General features: G+C 38.3%; 1 protein-coding gene across 4 annotated transcripts in view; it reads right to left on the reverse strand.

Moving 5' to 3' along the window:
* Positions 1-17,309, reverse strand: part of RPS6KA2 (ribosomal protein S6 kinase A2) — a 295,053-nt gene that overhangs the window by 98,171 nt on the left and 179,573 nt on the right. For all 4 annotated transcript variants that reach the window (XM_040554039.1, XM_040554041.1, XM_040554040.1 and 1 more), the window contains 2 exons: positions 5,658-5,774; positions 1,228-1,309 (listed from right to left, as the gene is read on the reverse strand). In XM_040554039.1, the coding sequence (XP_040409973.1) occupies positions 1,228-1,309; positions 5,658-5,774 (199 nt within the window). The remainder of the gene's footprint in view (positions 1-1,227; positions 1,310-5,657; positions 5,775-17,309) is intronic.

The raw sequence follows: 17,309 nt of genomic DNA on the forward strand, positions 1-17,309 counted from the left end.
CTATTTACACCACACTCTTCTGCCAGAACAAACTTTCCCATCTACTTTCTAAACAAAAAGATCAGCACAACAGCATCACCTCAAATTACTATTTCTTTGAAAAAGCTTTGCTAGGGTAAATGACCTTGCAAATTTCTGGTTTGCCACTTCCCTATCTTGACTAGTGCTCAAAAGAGGTGTTGTATCTGCCTGTCACCACCTTCTGAAACTCTACCTTGCAATTACCAGTAACTTCACTGTTTTACTTCCCCAAACTGAGGCATGCTAAAGCAAGTTGGATTTATAAGTCATCAGAACTGTCTCAAAATTAGCTCTCTTCACATTAGAATAGACACTGAGGCACAATTCTGCGTTGTGCAAACCCTCATGATCTCAGAGTAAGTGAAACAGTTGCTTTGGGCAAAATGAACCCTGTCACCTTCTTCTCTAAAACATGTCAGACTTTTGAGGGTTAAAAACAGTACAGTGCTAGGTCAGGGAAACAGGAAGAAGAGTGGATCTTCTTAACTCTCTGGAGGAACAAACAACAGGGACTCCTGCTGAGACCAAATTTTCCACGTTTGCTATTCAGTCCTCTCCCTTTACTAGACACTTCGTTTTGGTCTGAGTGAGGTGGTAGCAGCCAATGATCCCAGAAGAAAATGACCAGATTCAACAGTCAGTCATTAGGCCTCAGCCTACTGGAGTCCATATGCTCATGAGTTAGGAAAGCAAGATGTCAAAAACCTCAGAACAACTCATCACACTTGAAAATATGTTCCCATGAATTTTCAAGCATGTAGAAAAACACCAGGTGGAGGGCCTTCCTGCCGAATAGGAGTCATGTTCTACTTCAGCAACACCCTTATATATTTAAAAAAATAAAAAATAAAAAAATTGCTTCAGTTTACTTCAGAAACAGAGAGATACTGCCACTCTAACACAATTTAATATATGCCCAACAGAATTCCTATAAGTAATTCTAAGAAAGTAAAGAATGCAAGCAGCTAGAAAACACCAAAGCTCTGTTTTCATGCTCTCAAACTGTGTAGGTAACATTTTCTGTGTACCTTTCTCTAGAACATTCACTACAGTGAGGCAGAATTTTTAAGGGTGACAAAAACATATTTTTGCACTGATATATACCACACAACAACAGCAATGTTAAAAAAAAAAAAAAAAAGACGAGAAAAATAGATGATAAATTATCACAGAAATGGGTACTGCAGCTACTGTCCCAATCCTTACCTTTCAGAGTTGCTTTCTTAAGTACCTTCATAGCATAAAGCTGACCCGCATCAGATCCTTTAATCTTCCTCACTAGAAATACCTGTAAAAAAGCAGACATCTTGTGTAAAAGGGGAACGAGCTTTTAGTTACAAGGCTTGCTGTATTTGATGGAGGAACAAATACTAAGATTCAGGAATTCCAATGAAAACTCTTAGCTGAAAGTACTTCATATATTTCACCTGCAATTTGCTGAGCTAGCTCTAGAAAGCTTCAGTTTTAAGCCTTTACTCCCTCACAAAGAAAATATGTTTGACGTTATTAATAGCCCTTTCACATTCAGTTAAAGATGAGTGAATAGTCGTAAACAATGTGTGCACATTTCTTCATATTCTCAACAGCTTTACATGAAAAAAAAGCAATGTATCATTGTACTTAGGAATGTGTAGTTTCTTAAAATTATTTTTATCAATTAAATTAAGGAGAGAAAACAAATTAGTATAATTTATGTCCTAAGTCATGAGTGATGACTAACCTAGGATGTCACTGAAGCAAAAACTTCATACAGCTGGAAGTCTGTTCAAGCATACTTAACAAAAGGTAGAACCATTTTCATTGACAAATACACTATTATAATAAAGGCAGCTTTCCTTGCTACAGTCTCCCATGTTACATCTTTTGGTGTAAATTTTTAAATTGGAATAATGTACAATTGTAGCTAAAATTCTGATTTACTGCTGTTATTGTTCTTGTTTTACTCCATGCATCTATTACTTCTTGTCTGACTGGAGCGCATTTTTGTTCTTGTTTTTTATTATTATTATGTATTTTTAAGGGTGTTCCAGTATTAATATTTGAAAATAAAAGAAAGAAATAATTTAGTTGATTCCTAGGGCTCACTCTGCTGAAATCGTAACCACCAAACGACAGTGGCTCAGTTGTTATTTCAGCACCTTTGCTACTGGACAGAAGCCATAAGTAAAGCCAAATGCAAAATGAGCTACAAGTCCACGTACAAAGCATATACTTACAAATACATGAATTAACAAAGGCTAGCTGAAATAATTTTACTGAAGAATATCTACTTAGATTACAAAAATCTGTGGAAATTGTTTTAATTCATCACTTGTTCAGGAGTTATGCAGCATTTCCACCACCCAAAACATAAAAAGCCAAAGAAAAAAAAAGAAAGGAGGAAATCTGTTCTTAGCACATTATTAGCAAGTTGAAAGACACTTCCTCCAGAAAAAAAATAAGTCTGTAAACAGATTAAAATTTTCTCAAACACCCTTTGAGAAAAGGGTCATGGGGAGAGATAACAACTTTTAACAGTCACCTAGAGCATCTGGTAAAAAAAAAAAAAAAAGGTAAAAAAAAAAGTTTTTTAAAAAAAAGGTAAATTCTTTCCAAACACCTTGAGCAGGGCTCTTACATCTGTACATCATCATAGCTACAACACTTCTGTGATACGATCTGATACATTTTTGGTGAGCCTTTCATTCTCAAGATATTTCCTGTGCATGTGAGATATGCACAGTTCTTCAGCTGAGCTGAGATCAGGCACATGTTGCTTGTTCCCATCTCCTGTTTCCTAGTTTGATGAACACACAAGTACCTCCGGTACTCACAACTGCAGAAACAAATTATGAAATCTGGATGCAACATAAGACTTTCTGAAGTGTTTTTCATTAACATTCATGATAAATTAAGCTCAGCTGCTCCAGTATTAACAGGAAGTCAACTAATTCAGAAGTTCAGCTACAGCTAGAGAGAGAAATGTTGGGATAGTCATAAAGCAAGTTTGCCCCAACATCAGATTTTAATCTTTAATAATACTGTGTATAAATGGTAATGGAATCCAACCTCACCCCCACCCCCCAAGCAAACAACAACAAACTAAAACCAATCCCAAACCCTTAAGATAATGATTTTAAAACGTATAGAACATACAACAGCACAGCATGCTGCATCTGCAGAAATATTAGGCTGCAGTTCAAGAAATGCATTACCTGCCGTGTAAAGCTAGTAATACCCCTATTGCTGTAATAAGCAAAATTATCAATTTATGTTACTAGTCACTAGTCAGTTGTTCTCTGTTGCATGGCATAGGGCACTTGGTCTGCATTCCCTCCAAAACAGATGAGTCAAGAACAGTGTGTGCTGTTTCAGAGAAAATTAAAATAATTATCAAACCAAAAAGGAAACAGGACAAATTAAAATGCATTGTATTGCAAAATGGAGTTTGCATCCCAATTATTCTTAAAGGTATAGTCTTGATAGTACTTGAGACTATTGAGTGGTCCTAGAGTACTTACCAGACTGTTTATTTTAGCTATATAATACTAGTTTGCCAGAATAGCACAGGCATGTGCCTGAAAATGACTTTCAATTGTCTAGTTTTATATGCATGCAAACACCTCAGGTTATGAATAACTAAATGTATTGATAGAACTACTAAAAGTTCCTTAGCTGGAGTAATGGGTACATCACCAAATCCCAACCCAGAAACCTAAGCAAGTGCTGTGGCTTTCAACAGAGTTGAGCATACTCCCTCTGAAACCAAAGGCATATTCTTTAATCCTGCAGGAAATTATTTAGGTGATTTTTGCTCCCTAGGTAAACAACTTGAAAAACAGCAGATTTGCATCCCTTACAGATTTGATCAGCTGAAATACCGAAGTGATGAAAATTTAGGTGACTGAGGACTGCATAAGAAACACTGAACAGACTTCCTTCCTCTGTGTCTTTGCTGCTCTGGTGAGTTTATTGACCTGTTTCACATAAGATACTAAAAGTGACTTGTAATCACGCACAACTTCAGACAGGTATGATGTCCACACACCCACATTCTGATTCTGCAGTGATTTCAGTGGAGCATGCCCCAGAAATCAGACCTCCTTTTGGGAAGCGGTGGCAGAGAATAAACTTTTTGCTTATACAATGCCTAAAACTAGAATGCCAACTTGGACAGATAATACCAAAAACACATCAGCACAATCTAAGATAGCCAGTGAACCATTTCTAAAATATTTACTGCACAGGTATGAAAACTGGCCATACTGCTTCTTTTACTTTCGAAGAAGAGATTTTGTTCTCTTGTACTTCTCCTCCTTGTAGTAAATCACAGAAGAAATCTAATTCTGAGTTGTTTTATTTCTCACATTTCTTTAACTTTCAAAACTCGAATATCATTATAGTGCTCTCAAGCAATTCTGTAGAGCAAAACTTGGTAGTGAATGCTAACTCTCCTGATTTCTCTCATCTCAGAGATCTTCTAACAGCCTTACTTATCAATACAGTTCTGGAATACTCAGAAAGCTACTAAGTACTCCCCAAATAGCTTTATTTGTCAATAAAACTGAAGATCCTGATTCATTGTCATGGTGCTCAGCTTTGTGCTGGGTGCCTCAGCAGATTTTAGGTATGAGCCAGTTCTTCAAGTCAGCTGGAATGATCCACCTCTGAAGGCTGAGAAATGATAAATATATATATATATACACACACACATATATATATATACACATATATATGTATTTAAAATGGTAAGGACTTCCATGTCTAGTGTAAATTAGGCTCACCATTCTGCAAATTTCAAAGTCTTATTTAGTTAAGCCATAGAAAGAATTTAACACTGAATTGAGTCCTCCCTCTTTCTCTGTCTTTCCTTCCTATTCTTAATTGCAAATGACATATCCTGTTGAAGAAGAAACACCTTCGGGATTAAGCAAAGCCTTGGACTTAAGATAAAAAAAACATTGTTTCTCGATAACTTAGCTTGTGGTTGTAAAAGTAGGCAATTTTTTAAATAGAAATGCTTTATATATGTAGTATACATATATATACACTTGCATAAACACTCAGCGATTAATTGCATTAGGAAACAGATCTTAGTTGTGGGCAATAAAATCAAACTGAAAATGAATACATTGTTTGCTGGTTAACAAATGAAAGCTTGCAACTATGAACTGCTTTACATCTCATTGTTAGAAAGAGGTATTTCTCAAAAAATCACTATGAGGTAACCAGCAGGGTGAGTGATAGGGACTTCAAAATATGCCTGGGATCCCATCTGCCCTTAGCAGAAATTGGGAAGCAGACATCTTTAAGCCTTTGAACGTTCTTACCGCTAAGCAGCAGTAGTATGCTCACCTCCTTAGTGGATAGCTCAGAAAGAAGAAGAGGAGTCTAACTTCATAAACAGTGTTGCTCATTAGTGCTCACTTGCGCTCATTAGTTTGGGTCCAGAGCTATAAGCTTCCTAAACTGTTTTATATACAGGAATCCAGCAAAAGACAAAAGTGCTATTAAAATGACAGAAGAGATTTGGATTTGCTTATCTGCTTTTACAATATAATTTATATACAAACAGTGGTACCGGTGTAAATGAACTCAGAGAAAGGACATGACATTTTTAATGTTGCTCTAGGTGATTAGATGGCATTAAAAATTACCTTTCCATATGAACCTTGTCCTAATACTTTCAGCAGCTCAAACTGAGAAGGATCTGCTTTTTCAAAACCTTCCTTCACATGATGACTGATGTCTATTTCCTTCACTATACCTTCTTCCTGCAAAAGAAAGAAAGAAAGAAAGAAAATAATAAAAAATCCCAAATCAGAACTGTTATCCTAAGGAAACATTTTGTTTATTAAAATCGCATCTTCTCTGACGCTACAATCATATATGAAATCTTGAAAAATGAACCAAATGCTTGTCCAAATATTCCATGTGCATGTAAGGAGAAGGAGATGGTCATGGGTTAGATATCAGGACATCTAGGCCTGCTCCTTCTGTTTATTAAACATCAAAATTATATCTAAATAAAGGTAAAGCAAATTGAAACAGAAACACACTGTAGAGCTTTGTGCACATCACAGACCTTGCTAACAGTGACATGTACCCACATCAATACTACAGAGGCTCCAGCACACTTCTCTCCACATAATTCCTAACTCTTGCTCATAACATCGTTTAAACCCACCTTAAAAAGTGAAGCTCACTTGAGTCTCAAGCAGCAATTCTTCTTATGAGTAAGCAATAAAGAAAAGGCATTGTTAAAAATGGCTCTTCCTATTTACCTTGAAGAATGGAAAGTTACTACCAGTAACCTTCTAAATAAACAACAAAGATCTAGATGTGAAATCGAGGTGGTGGGAAGAAGAATAGTGAACATAAGAAACCAGCTGAACTAGGACTTTCATCTTGCAAGCTGTAACACAACATATTCGTTTGAGTTGTTTGTTTTATGTTATTATGGCATGTTCCTCTAAAAAGAGAATGACTGGGTCATGTGAGACCCAGAGGGACTATGCAGAGTTTGCAGCAACCCAGAAAGTCATTGAGCTGAAAAGAAACCTGCAAAAAATAACTTATCTTCAAGGACAAAGTAGTGAGGGAAGATGCTACTTATATACTTTCTTATTTCTGAAGTGTACTGTACACCTGAATTTGATTTTTTTTTTCTGTTCAAACTACTTGTTCTAACTTCTGAACAAATGGAACATGGATTTTGAGTACAATTTTTTGGTTTGTTTCATTTCCCAGATTTAAGTGAATTGCTCACTTAGGAATAGGCTTGAATATTTCTGCACCTACCAGAAATTATTGAAATCTCATACATGTTACTTTTAGATGGACTTTTTTTTTCTCAAGAAAATATCTTGATGAAAGCTATATATAATATATTTGTAAAGTTTTTCTCTCTTCTTAAACTAAATGTGGAAAAAATAGCATCCTAAAATGAAAACACATTCCCAAATAATTTGGCCATTGGGCCTTGAAACACATTCACGAAACACATCATTTGGCCATGAAACACATTCATTTACTAAACAAAAGTGATTTACCTCTCCCCCAAGAAAATTGTTATCACTTTTTACTGGCTGTAATAACACTTCCAATGCATGACTAGTATTACTCTAATTGCTCTGCATACTACAGCTTCATCCTTTCTCTTCCCTTCTCTGCCTCCTTACACTCATGTGCTTTGGAACAGGGACTATATCCTCTTCTTGGTTTGGAAAGCTTCCTGTACTTTGTGCATGCTCCCAGAATCATGGAAAATAATCATCATCCGACAGCAACTATTTTTTCTGATCCTAATTTCTCTAGTTCAAGTGATTTGTATGAAAGGAAATGCTTGAAACCAACAACCAATTTTCATAGAGAGATTTAAAGGTTTTCTATGTATATAGCTGCCAGGATCCTCTTGTTTTTCTGGTTTTAATTACTGTGTGAGACTGAGTATCTTTCTGATTTTAAAAAATTCATTATTTCTTTTTTTTTTTTTCTGTATGAGAGAAACAATAGTGAACTAAAACAGATTTGATAACACTGTATTAGCTCTGTTTCTTAAGGAAACCAGGTATTACAAACATGGTGTAATCAAAGCCTCCATCAAGTTCTGAAGTGAAGAGCTTTCATACTGAGGGATGTGCATTTACATAAACTGCCTGCAGCCAAGAGACTTGCACTCTGTTAAGAACATTATTTTGAGCTAAGCCTGCCCTACCACACTACAGTTTTGGTAAAGTATCTGGGCTGCCTGGATCACTAGCCATTGTACTCATAAGGGCTAAAAATTACTCCCTGTATAGTCAGGCTTCTGCCCTGATTCATCACCTTTTACTCTGTATAACAGACGTTGTATGCTTGGGAGTTTACTCTCCATTAACCATAAGCAGAATCCGGGAGGACTGGCTTTCACAGGCCAACCTCTGCATTTGTACAACCCCCTGAAAATGATCGTATTATGAAAAAACTGAAAGATTTTTTTCTCTAGTTAGTGCAGCTAGAATGCACTTGGTCATCATTTCAGGATTTTGCCCATCTCAGCCCATAAGCACAGCACAGCAAAGACCATCAGTCAGAACCAGACGAAGTAGTAGGTGGATCTAAATTTCACAATATATTTAGGAGATGAAGCTCTACCAAAAAAAAAAAAAAAAAGAAAAAGAAAAAAGAAACTCCATTTTTATGTACACTGTCTTCCTCAGATTTACTTTTCCTCTGAGGTAAAATTTTGATCTCAACAACCGTGGATGAGATCTACCACCTGAGGGAAACATTAATAACCTGTTTAATTCTGGAAGGCTGCATTTCCACCTGAACCATGGAGATATTTCAGTTACATTTACAGGTTTAAATGATGAGAGAGTTTCAATTTATCCATTCAGATTAGTCACCAAAGTCGCAGGCCTTTAACCATAAGCATATTTCTCATTGTACTATTAAATTCAATATAACTTCTTTAGTTCAATGCATTTAGTTACAGGATTATATTGGGAGTATTAAGGTAATGACAATTCAGCTTGCTTGAAGGTTGCTCAAAACATTCTAGCATAATTATTTCATAACTTGCAATAAAAACAATACTTTAATTTCATGTGCATTTAATTAAACCTCAAAAATATTACTAAACAGAACAGGGCTGAATACAACCTTAACCGTGTTTTATCAGAAAAGTTCTGATTTTAAAGATTGGAAAAAGGCTGTTGATTACATGACTTAGCAGAAATACAGAAATGTTGGTTAGAAGGAACTTTTGGAGGTAATCTGGTCCAACACTCCTGCTCAGACTATCACTGACACTTGATCAGGCCAGCTGGTTTTTGTCCACTGTAGTTCTCAGTGCCTCAAACAATGACGCTTGAGCCACTTCCTATGAAAGGTTATTCTTCGATTTGCCTGGCTCAGAAATGCCCACAATCATGTCAAGCTGCCTGCTCCACAGGGTCTTAGGAGGAAGCAGGATATTTTTCTAGGAAGGCAGGATTTCCTGTGGTCTCCTCACTAGGAAGGGGCAACAAAGCAGCACTGAAGAAAAGCATGCCAGACTGCTCCTTTTGTCACCAGTCATCACTACAGTGGCATTACTTGTGAGCTGCCCAAGGGACAGCTGTTATTTTAGCTGGTACGACAAATCCGCCTCCCACTAGAGCAAAAAGCAAAACTTCACTACTTGAGACTCAACACGGGCACAGTCCCTTTAAGGAAATATATTCCAACGTGTTGTGTTTCTGGCTCCCTGACGTTGGGATGAGGTATTTTAAGTTCAGGCAGTTACAAGACTCCCGCAGCGAAACAGCCAAGGCTGAAAAACTTCCATTTTCCCACAACATCCGAAGACTTATAGGTGGCGAATGCCTTTACCTCTACTCAGAATCAATGGAGGAGCTGGTGGTCCTTATCACACTGTTAACTATTTCCTCTAAGAGACCACCAACACCAGACACTCCTATTTTCATAGAAGCATCAGCATGATTGTCTTGCTAGATCTGCTCAGGAAATGTAACTTGCTGGAACTATGTAGAGGGGAAGGAAGAAAGGAGAAGGAAATGCAAGACAAAGCACTGGTCTTAGAAATGCTCCTAGCTGAGCTTCCACATGGCATGCAAACATACTTCAGAAAGAGTCACAGCAATCTAAATTAGTTCTAGTTCTGGAAGGGAATATGTTCCCAAAGAGATGCTAAAAGGACTTTTGTTTCTCGGTGTGATTAGCATTCAGATAGACAGGTGTGATCTTAACAAGTAGGACACAAGGTATAAAGGCACCTGAAGGTACCCTAATTAGTCTAACAATGCTAAGCTCATTCCTGAGCTGTTCAATTTCTTTGAGTAGATTTCCATAACATAAGTAGTTGCTAGAAAATTGTCACTGATATTTGTCTAGAGTTATACAAATAGCTTTTTTTTCCTTTTTTTTTTTTTTCCTCCTCTTGTCTAGAAACCAATGCTTCAAGTAAAGCTCACTGAAGAAGAATTCAAGGGTTATCAGTGCCAGACCTTCAGTTTCCCTTGCATGGATGTTGATATTCTTATCACTCTTCCTAGGGAACAAAAAATAATAAAAACAACAAAAAAAATAGTATTGGTTCCCTTTTAATATTCTTACTTGGATTTTCCCCTATAATTCCCAAGATAGAATGTGGGATAACTTTTGTCAGGTACAGAATGAAAATCCAAACTAGCAGAGCACAAGTACTGTGGGCAGATCACAAAATGGCTGAGGTCGGAAGGGACCTCTGAAGATCTCTCTGCTGTTTTGTTCTCAGTTATATTTTTCCATTTGTCCAGTAATTATAATTTATTTGCATTTGGAACTTGTATTACAACAACCAAACAGAGGCAGGATATTCACACTGCAAACAAAGCCTGGACTTCTGTGCGCAATGAAGAAGCTACTTCAGTGGAGAGAATTTCACTCTGGAAAAAAACAAAGCAAAACAACCAAAAAAAATACCAACAAAAAAAAAACCTCACACAAGCCAATTTCCAAAATGGTTTTGATCAGTGAGTCAAAACTGAATGTTCCACAGTTTGGTCTTGCAACAGCTGTGCACAGCAGCCCAGGCTCTTGCTCCCTGCTGACTTGTCCCGACACTGCATTAGCAGGAATGTTTGACTTGATGAGGCTTAATCTTTTGTAAACTTCTGTAAATATTTATGTTCGCGCAAAAAGCATCATCCTGTGACAAAAGTGAGATGGATGTTCTTCGTGGCTCCAAGAAAGCACACAGCAGAGCAGCGCAGACGATGAGAGGGAGGGCAACGACTGCAATACATGATGGAATAGGAATGGAGAGTGATTCCCCCTGCTAATACAAGACAGACCTAATCAGAGCCTGATTATACACTGCATTATTCACTTCAGAGCCCACCCTCCATTTGGCAGAAATTGTGGACAAACTAGTAACCCAGAATTGGAGTGGAAGTGCCTTCTTGATCTCCTTTCCTTTGGGACATAGGAGATCAGAGCCTCTCCTCTTGCCCTGAGACTGCAGACAACATAGCCGCATCTGCTTCAGTGGTTCCTGGAGGCAGCATGGGCAGAACAAGAGGCAAGTTGCTCCCTCTGGCACTGCTGTCAGCTCACTTCTAAGATTTCCTCATGGAGATCTTGGAGAAAGACATTCACTAGCGCTCAGTGGCTGCCAGGGAGTGACCACAGAGGACTCTTCCAATTGCCAGAATATCTTCTGACTCACTGTCACCTGCCTGAGCAGGACCGGGAAGTGCAGGGCTATAGCACTGAGAAACAAAAAGGCATGTGGAAGTACAGGCCTTCCAGGAGAGTAGCTCTTTTCAGCTGTACAGCCTCTAACCTTGCCTGCTTCATGGCCTCCCAGCAACCCTCCCATGGGTTTCTGAAAGAGAGGAGCTAAGGTCATCCTCAAACCCAGAGACCACCTTAATTATGCACAATATATTTCTACATAAGCAAAACCTTTCTGTCCCAAGACTTTCTGAAGAGGTGTGAAACAGCTGGAGATGGTGTCATTCCAGAACGAGCTGCCTTTAGCAATGGACAATCTTATGCATTTGTATCACATGGGAGGGAAGATGTGATGCTAATGTAAGATGATTATTGTTTTTCAAAACCAGTAGGACAGGATTCTGATTTCTAATCCTTGCCTGGCCACCCCAACAACTTGCACAAGATCAAAACTGTCACACAGATCTGGCTGTAAAAAAGGGCAATTTTCTGATAAAAACATGTGCAATTTGATTTGCAGGTTCTCCAGTCTTCAGGTCTGTTGGGTTTGCATGCTTTAGGGCCTGATGTTAATGAAGAAATGAATGGAAATGTGGCAAAAGGAAATGATAATAATCCTAAAGAGAAGTTATTTCTGTTCCAGAGAATCATTATGAGTCTATAGCATATGCTCCAGATATAGACTTTATTTTGTTACCTGTCTTGCCATTTGGCAGGTTACCACCTAATATAAAACCAAATCACAACTATTTAATGTCCAAATATCACAGGCAACACAGCATTCCAAAATGCTATGGTTCTTTAGGAAAGTACATTTAAAACTCTGATATGGGAATAGTTAGAAGAACATATGTCCAACAATGATGAGGCCAGGTTTCCACCTTTGTTTCACAGGTTCTAATCTAGTTCAAGCCACAGGAGAGTAATTTTTGAGAAGACAAAATAGGTTATTCGTAATAGTTACAGGAAAATGGGTACAGGAAATGAATTGCTGGCCTGTGTTCAGTTCTTTGAGGACAATTATTCATGTTAAAAAAAAGCATAGGAATATTTTCATTAGCCTCTTCTCAAGCCTGTCTCCAGCGGCTGAAGTAAAAATTTTAAAAAAGAAACCTTCCATTTTAAAAGGTTTGTAATCCAAGTTCTGGCTTCTGTTGTGGTCTGCTTAGATGTAAAATGAGCAATACTGTAAATGAGTCTGTTTGTTTTACCTTCTACTGTCAAATTAACAATTGCTTTAACAACAATGTCTTGGTTTTATCAAGTCCTTAGAGAAGTATGTTGAACTCCCTGTGAATTCAGTGGAATTTGTGCCAAGTCCGTGTTTGGACATCAGGTCACCTACCTTCTCAAAAGTAATCTAGAGTTAAATAATGCACAATAGTTATTAGAGAGGTTGGGATTCTTTCAGAGACCTCTCACAGATTTGAATAGAAAGAGTTATCTTTCAAAAGGAATTTCACCAAGAAGGTCAAAACCTAGTGGAAAACAAAAACCTTAGAGAAATTTCAGTGAAGTGCAACACTATCAGTCCCTACTAAATTCAGTAGACATTTTTCCAGAGAGAACATCTATTACACTCCCTTTAGCATCTTTCCAACTCTTTTTGTCCTACGTTTTTTTTTTTCCTTCTTTCTTCTCACTAATAAATTTCTTTATATTGGAGGTTCATCTAATATAACACAAACTAAAAGTAAAGAAAGATTTCCAGGAGAATCACAGATATCAAAGACAGAAGCTACAATCTGCTGGATGAATTGGTGAAGGCCATGAGTTGGAGGTTTGAGTATCTGAGTGATTTGGGTTCAATCTTTTGTGCTACCCAACACTTCCTCGGTCTATTTGGTTAATCACTTAGGGTTGGACTTCGCTAAATAAATGCAAGTATTTATGGCACAAGAAACAATATTTTGAACTAAATGTCTAGCTTTACTTTACAGTAAATGGAAGGAAACATGTACTTCATGATAAACAGAGATGGTGCACATTTCTCTGTTGACTATGAAGAAAGCGTAAGATAACTCAATGAAATGGGGGCTTCTGAAGTTGGGTGAGGTGAACTGCCATTTTCTGTAAAAATTTGCAAAACACTTAAGTAGAGTAGTATTGCAGCCAGTTTTTTAAATAGCATTACAAAAGAGAGGTTCGTAGACACATGTCCTGGAAGTTTCAACACAACTTCAACTGAAATCAAACATTTTTCAAAAGTAATTAGATACTTGAAATTTCTAGGCACTTAAAAATAGTCAGAGGTGCTAGCAGTATTCTAGGCATGAGGATTTTGCAATTTTGGTAAAATAGACATTATGTCCACTTTCTCTCCAACCTGAAAAATAGGAACAGTTGCTTTTTGTCATCTCTTGGGAATACTGTGAGAATTAGCACAGAAAAAAATGTGAAATTATCCCATACTGTGGTAATGGATAGACAAACCACCTGAAATGCATCCAGTAATATGTGATAATGGGCAGCCTGTAACTGGATTCTCCTTTAGCTCAGATTAAGACACCTTAGGCTTGAAGACTGGAGCTGCTTATCTGTGACATTACAGACTCATTTCCTGATTGGGACAAGTATGTACATGACAATGACTGTCAATGACAAGATGCACAGGGAGAACCATCTTCATATTCAAAGTGCGAATACACATGAAGTAGAGGGAGACGCCAATTCTCAGTCCAACTTTCAACTCAAACCATTAGCCAGCATAACACTAATTTTATGTTGATTTTGATGCAACCTGCAAATGTTTATGTGGAGTGGTGAGTAGAAGGAGGTCATTAAAAAAAAAGACAAACAAGAAAATATTAAAGCAAGGGGTTAAAAAAAGCAGAACAAAAGCAGAACCATCTGGTCACAAAAAATACAAACAGTTGGCCAGCCTTACTCATACAGCAGCTCTCTACAAATACCCAAATACATTTGTGAACTTTAACAGAAACAGTCTCAAAATGAGTCACACCATTAAAGGACAAAGAACTCAGCTATATTGCTCTGAGCTACAATAAATAAGAGCAAGAACATTTTCATCAACGCCCTACTTGGCATGGTTTACATCTGTGCCTTTGGTCTTACATCTCAGAAGAGCTGTAAGGTCCACTACTGACTTTTTCTGCTGGTGAACAGGGAAAAGAAGAGAAGTTGCTGCTCATTCACCAGGGACCAAACAGTAATTAAGATCGGATCCAGCGCCTTGAAGAAACTGTTGTTACTTCTAGAAGGATAAGTATTCTTATTTCCTTAGGCTGATGTTTCATAACACTAAATAGAGTTATGAAGACTACATGCAATAATAATGGACAGACAACATGCATTATGATATTTAAAAAAATAAAAATACTCATTTTATACAGAAGAAGCTGGAATACCAAAAGGCTTTCAATTTTTTACCCTCCACTACAGTTAAGGTTCTGTTTCCAGGTCAGTAACATGCCCTGCATGCTCTGGTCTGAACCACTTGGAGGCTCTTTATGAGTGGCTTGGGTGGCTCTTGCTGGGGATGTTCCAGGAGCGCCACCACCTTCCACTACCACAGCTCGCTCTCCAGAGCTGCCTGGCAGCTGCTGCAGCACATCAACCCTTTCAGGGAAGCCCTGACTGTCCTAATGCGATGGCCATCTGCTGTTCATGCACTTGTGTTACAGGATATGGACAGCCCCCATATACCTCTGTGTCCCAGTGTTCCTTCTCTAAACTACAGGTAAGGCCATCTTCCTTTTCATGGCATTACTGGAGTAAAAGGGCCCTGGAAAGATTATGAAATGTTCAAGTACTGTGATATTAGGCTCAGAGAAGTGGGAAGGTGGACAAAAGGGTCTGTGTGTTCTGGATACTACTCAAGAAGCATAACTAGTTACTAAATGCCTTCAGTTCACTTATTGCTATACTCAGCTTCTTCACAGACTAGAAAAGGAAAGAAAAAAAAAGTGTCTGATGTTGTATTAGTGCATTCAGTGGGAAATAAAAACTCCAGCTGCACAAGGAAGATAAACTGCTTAAGCAAAATATATTTGCCACCATTTCCTCACTGTTTCTCAAGTGATCCCAATAAAACACTGCTCACCATAGCATACTGCTACACTGCAAGTAGAAAATACTGTAAAAAAGGCCTGGTACATTTGTATGGTGATTTTAAAGATCAGAACAATCTCTAATAAGTGTATTCAAGGCAATATATCAGATTTCATTTTAAACTGTAAGACAGTAGACAAAAGTCTGTACTAAGAGCTAATCACGTTAGTAGTGTTGGATTAATCAGTTTAGGAAAAAATACCAGTCTGCTGTTTAAAAATCACTTGTAGAGTTTGGTAATTATCATTTTCTTTCTGAGAGAAATATAAGCCTGCTAGCACATTTTGAGCCTGCCAGTAATTACATTAAGCATCAGCTAAGGATTTAACTAGCTCATACTTCACAAACTGGAATACTGTTGCTATTAGGTTACGAAAAAATGCGTTGTAATGAGGTTTGTTATCTCAGTGGCATTTAACAGGCAGTCTTAATAGGGAAACAGACTGATGCAAGGCCATTATGGAATCAAGGCAAATACAAATTAGTTTTAATGCTACTGTTCACAGCTTGGAGCTCCAGTGAAGGCACTGAAGGAGAGAGGGAGACGGAGACTAATCAGGTGTAAAGAAGATGGCTTTGGCAAAAGGGAAATTCTACAGAGAAAATACAAGATTTAGCAACAACATGGACAGAGGAATAATAAGAGGAAGACAGAGAGACAAGGAGGTATCTAGAAGGATAACAATTACAGGACAAGGGAAACTGTGGTTCATGCCTGAGTTGACAGAGAAGTAAATTGAGAGAAGACTGATAGAAAATTGTTTTGACTTTGCAAACTATCGTTACTGTAGCATGAAACAACTTTAAATACAAAGCTAGGAAGAGAAGGCTTTTCCCAGAGCAGAACTGAGCTATGGTGCAGTTAAGATAATGACCAAAAAAACCTAATTATATGCAGGCATATGAAGGAGGAAGGGGAAGTGGCTGAGGAAGGGCAACAGAGTAGTGTGAGTGGAGAGGCCACAAGAGCCTGTGAAGGCGAGATCCCTGGGACCAGCGCAACTGTGCCTGCAGCCTAGATGGTTTTCGTGGGACATGAGAAAGAAAGTATATTGCTCTCCCCTTTTTGCTGTGTTTTTATTTCCCATTTCCAGGAATAAGGACATGGATGACAACTGGAGATGCAGAGGCCTACTGCCTAGGGCTCCCCCACCTACAGGCAACCTGGCAGGGCCATGCCGCTTCATGCAAAAACAGCCCTGTAGAGGAGACGTCGTGTTGTGGAAGGACAGGCCCGACACGGGGCCATCAAAACCACCCGCCACATGTGACACAGGAGTTTCAGATGGCAAGGGGCTGCAGGCTGTGGCACTGCAGAGAGGCACACTGACACTGCTTGTGTCCAGGCTACGACCAACAGTTCCAGTGCTGGCCTACATGGAAGGAAAGGATCATGTGTCCCTTTTACGCAGCAGTTTAATCCTAGTTGAATTCTGAGCCATTCACCTGGGTGGATGAGAGTGCAAACATACATCATAGAGTGATCCCTGTGAGAGCTATGACTTTCTGGATGGGGACGCTGCTGGTAACAGCCCTGCTACACCCGGCACTGCTCCCAGAAGAAAAGGTGACACAAAGTACCTTACGGTACCTCAGCTCATGGGTTCCAGTTTCATGGACAAGCATTTAACAAGAGATACTAGAACTGTAACTCACAATTTAAGCATATTTATATCTTCAGCTGCGTACTTTTATTACATCCATGGATGAAACCCAGGTCATCTTTGCAGAAGTATGTATTTCAGTGCCTAAGGACTGTTACCACACACAAGTATCTCTCTAAACACATTTTCAGCAGTCTACTGGATATCTGGCCCAGGGAAATTGCATTTTGAAGTTCTGTGAAATACTAAGAAGCCTCTAGTATAGTTCAAAGATTTATATGGTAGATCTCTAAGGAGTGGGTTGCTAACTGATTAGCACAGGTTTCCTTTTCTGTGAAGGCAAAGGCTGTTTACTGCACATGTTATACAGTGCTAAACAGAAGCATATATTAGGTATATACACCACACTGAAAAGATGTGTATTTTAGGGAT

This window comes from Cygnus olor, chromosome 3 (assembly GCF_009769625.2).
Source record: "Cygnus olor isolate bCygOlo1 chromosome 3, bCygOlo1.pri.v2, whole genome shotgun sequence".
Taxonomy (NCBI): Eukaryota; Metazoa; Chordata; class Aves; order Anseriformes; family Anatidae; genus Cygnus; species Cygnus olor.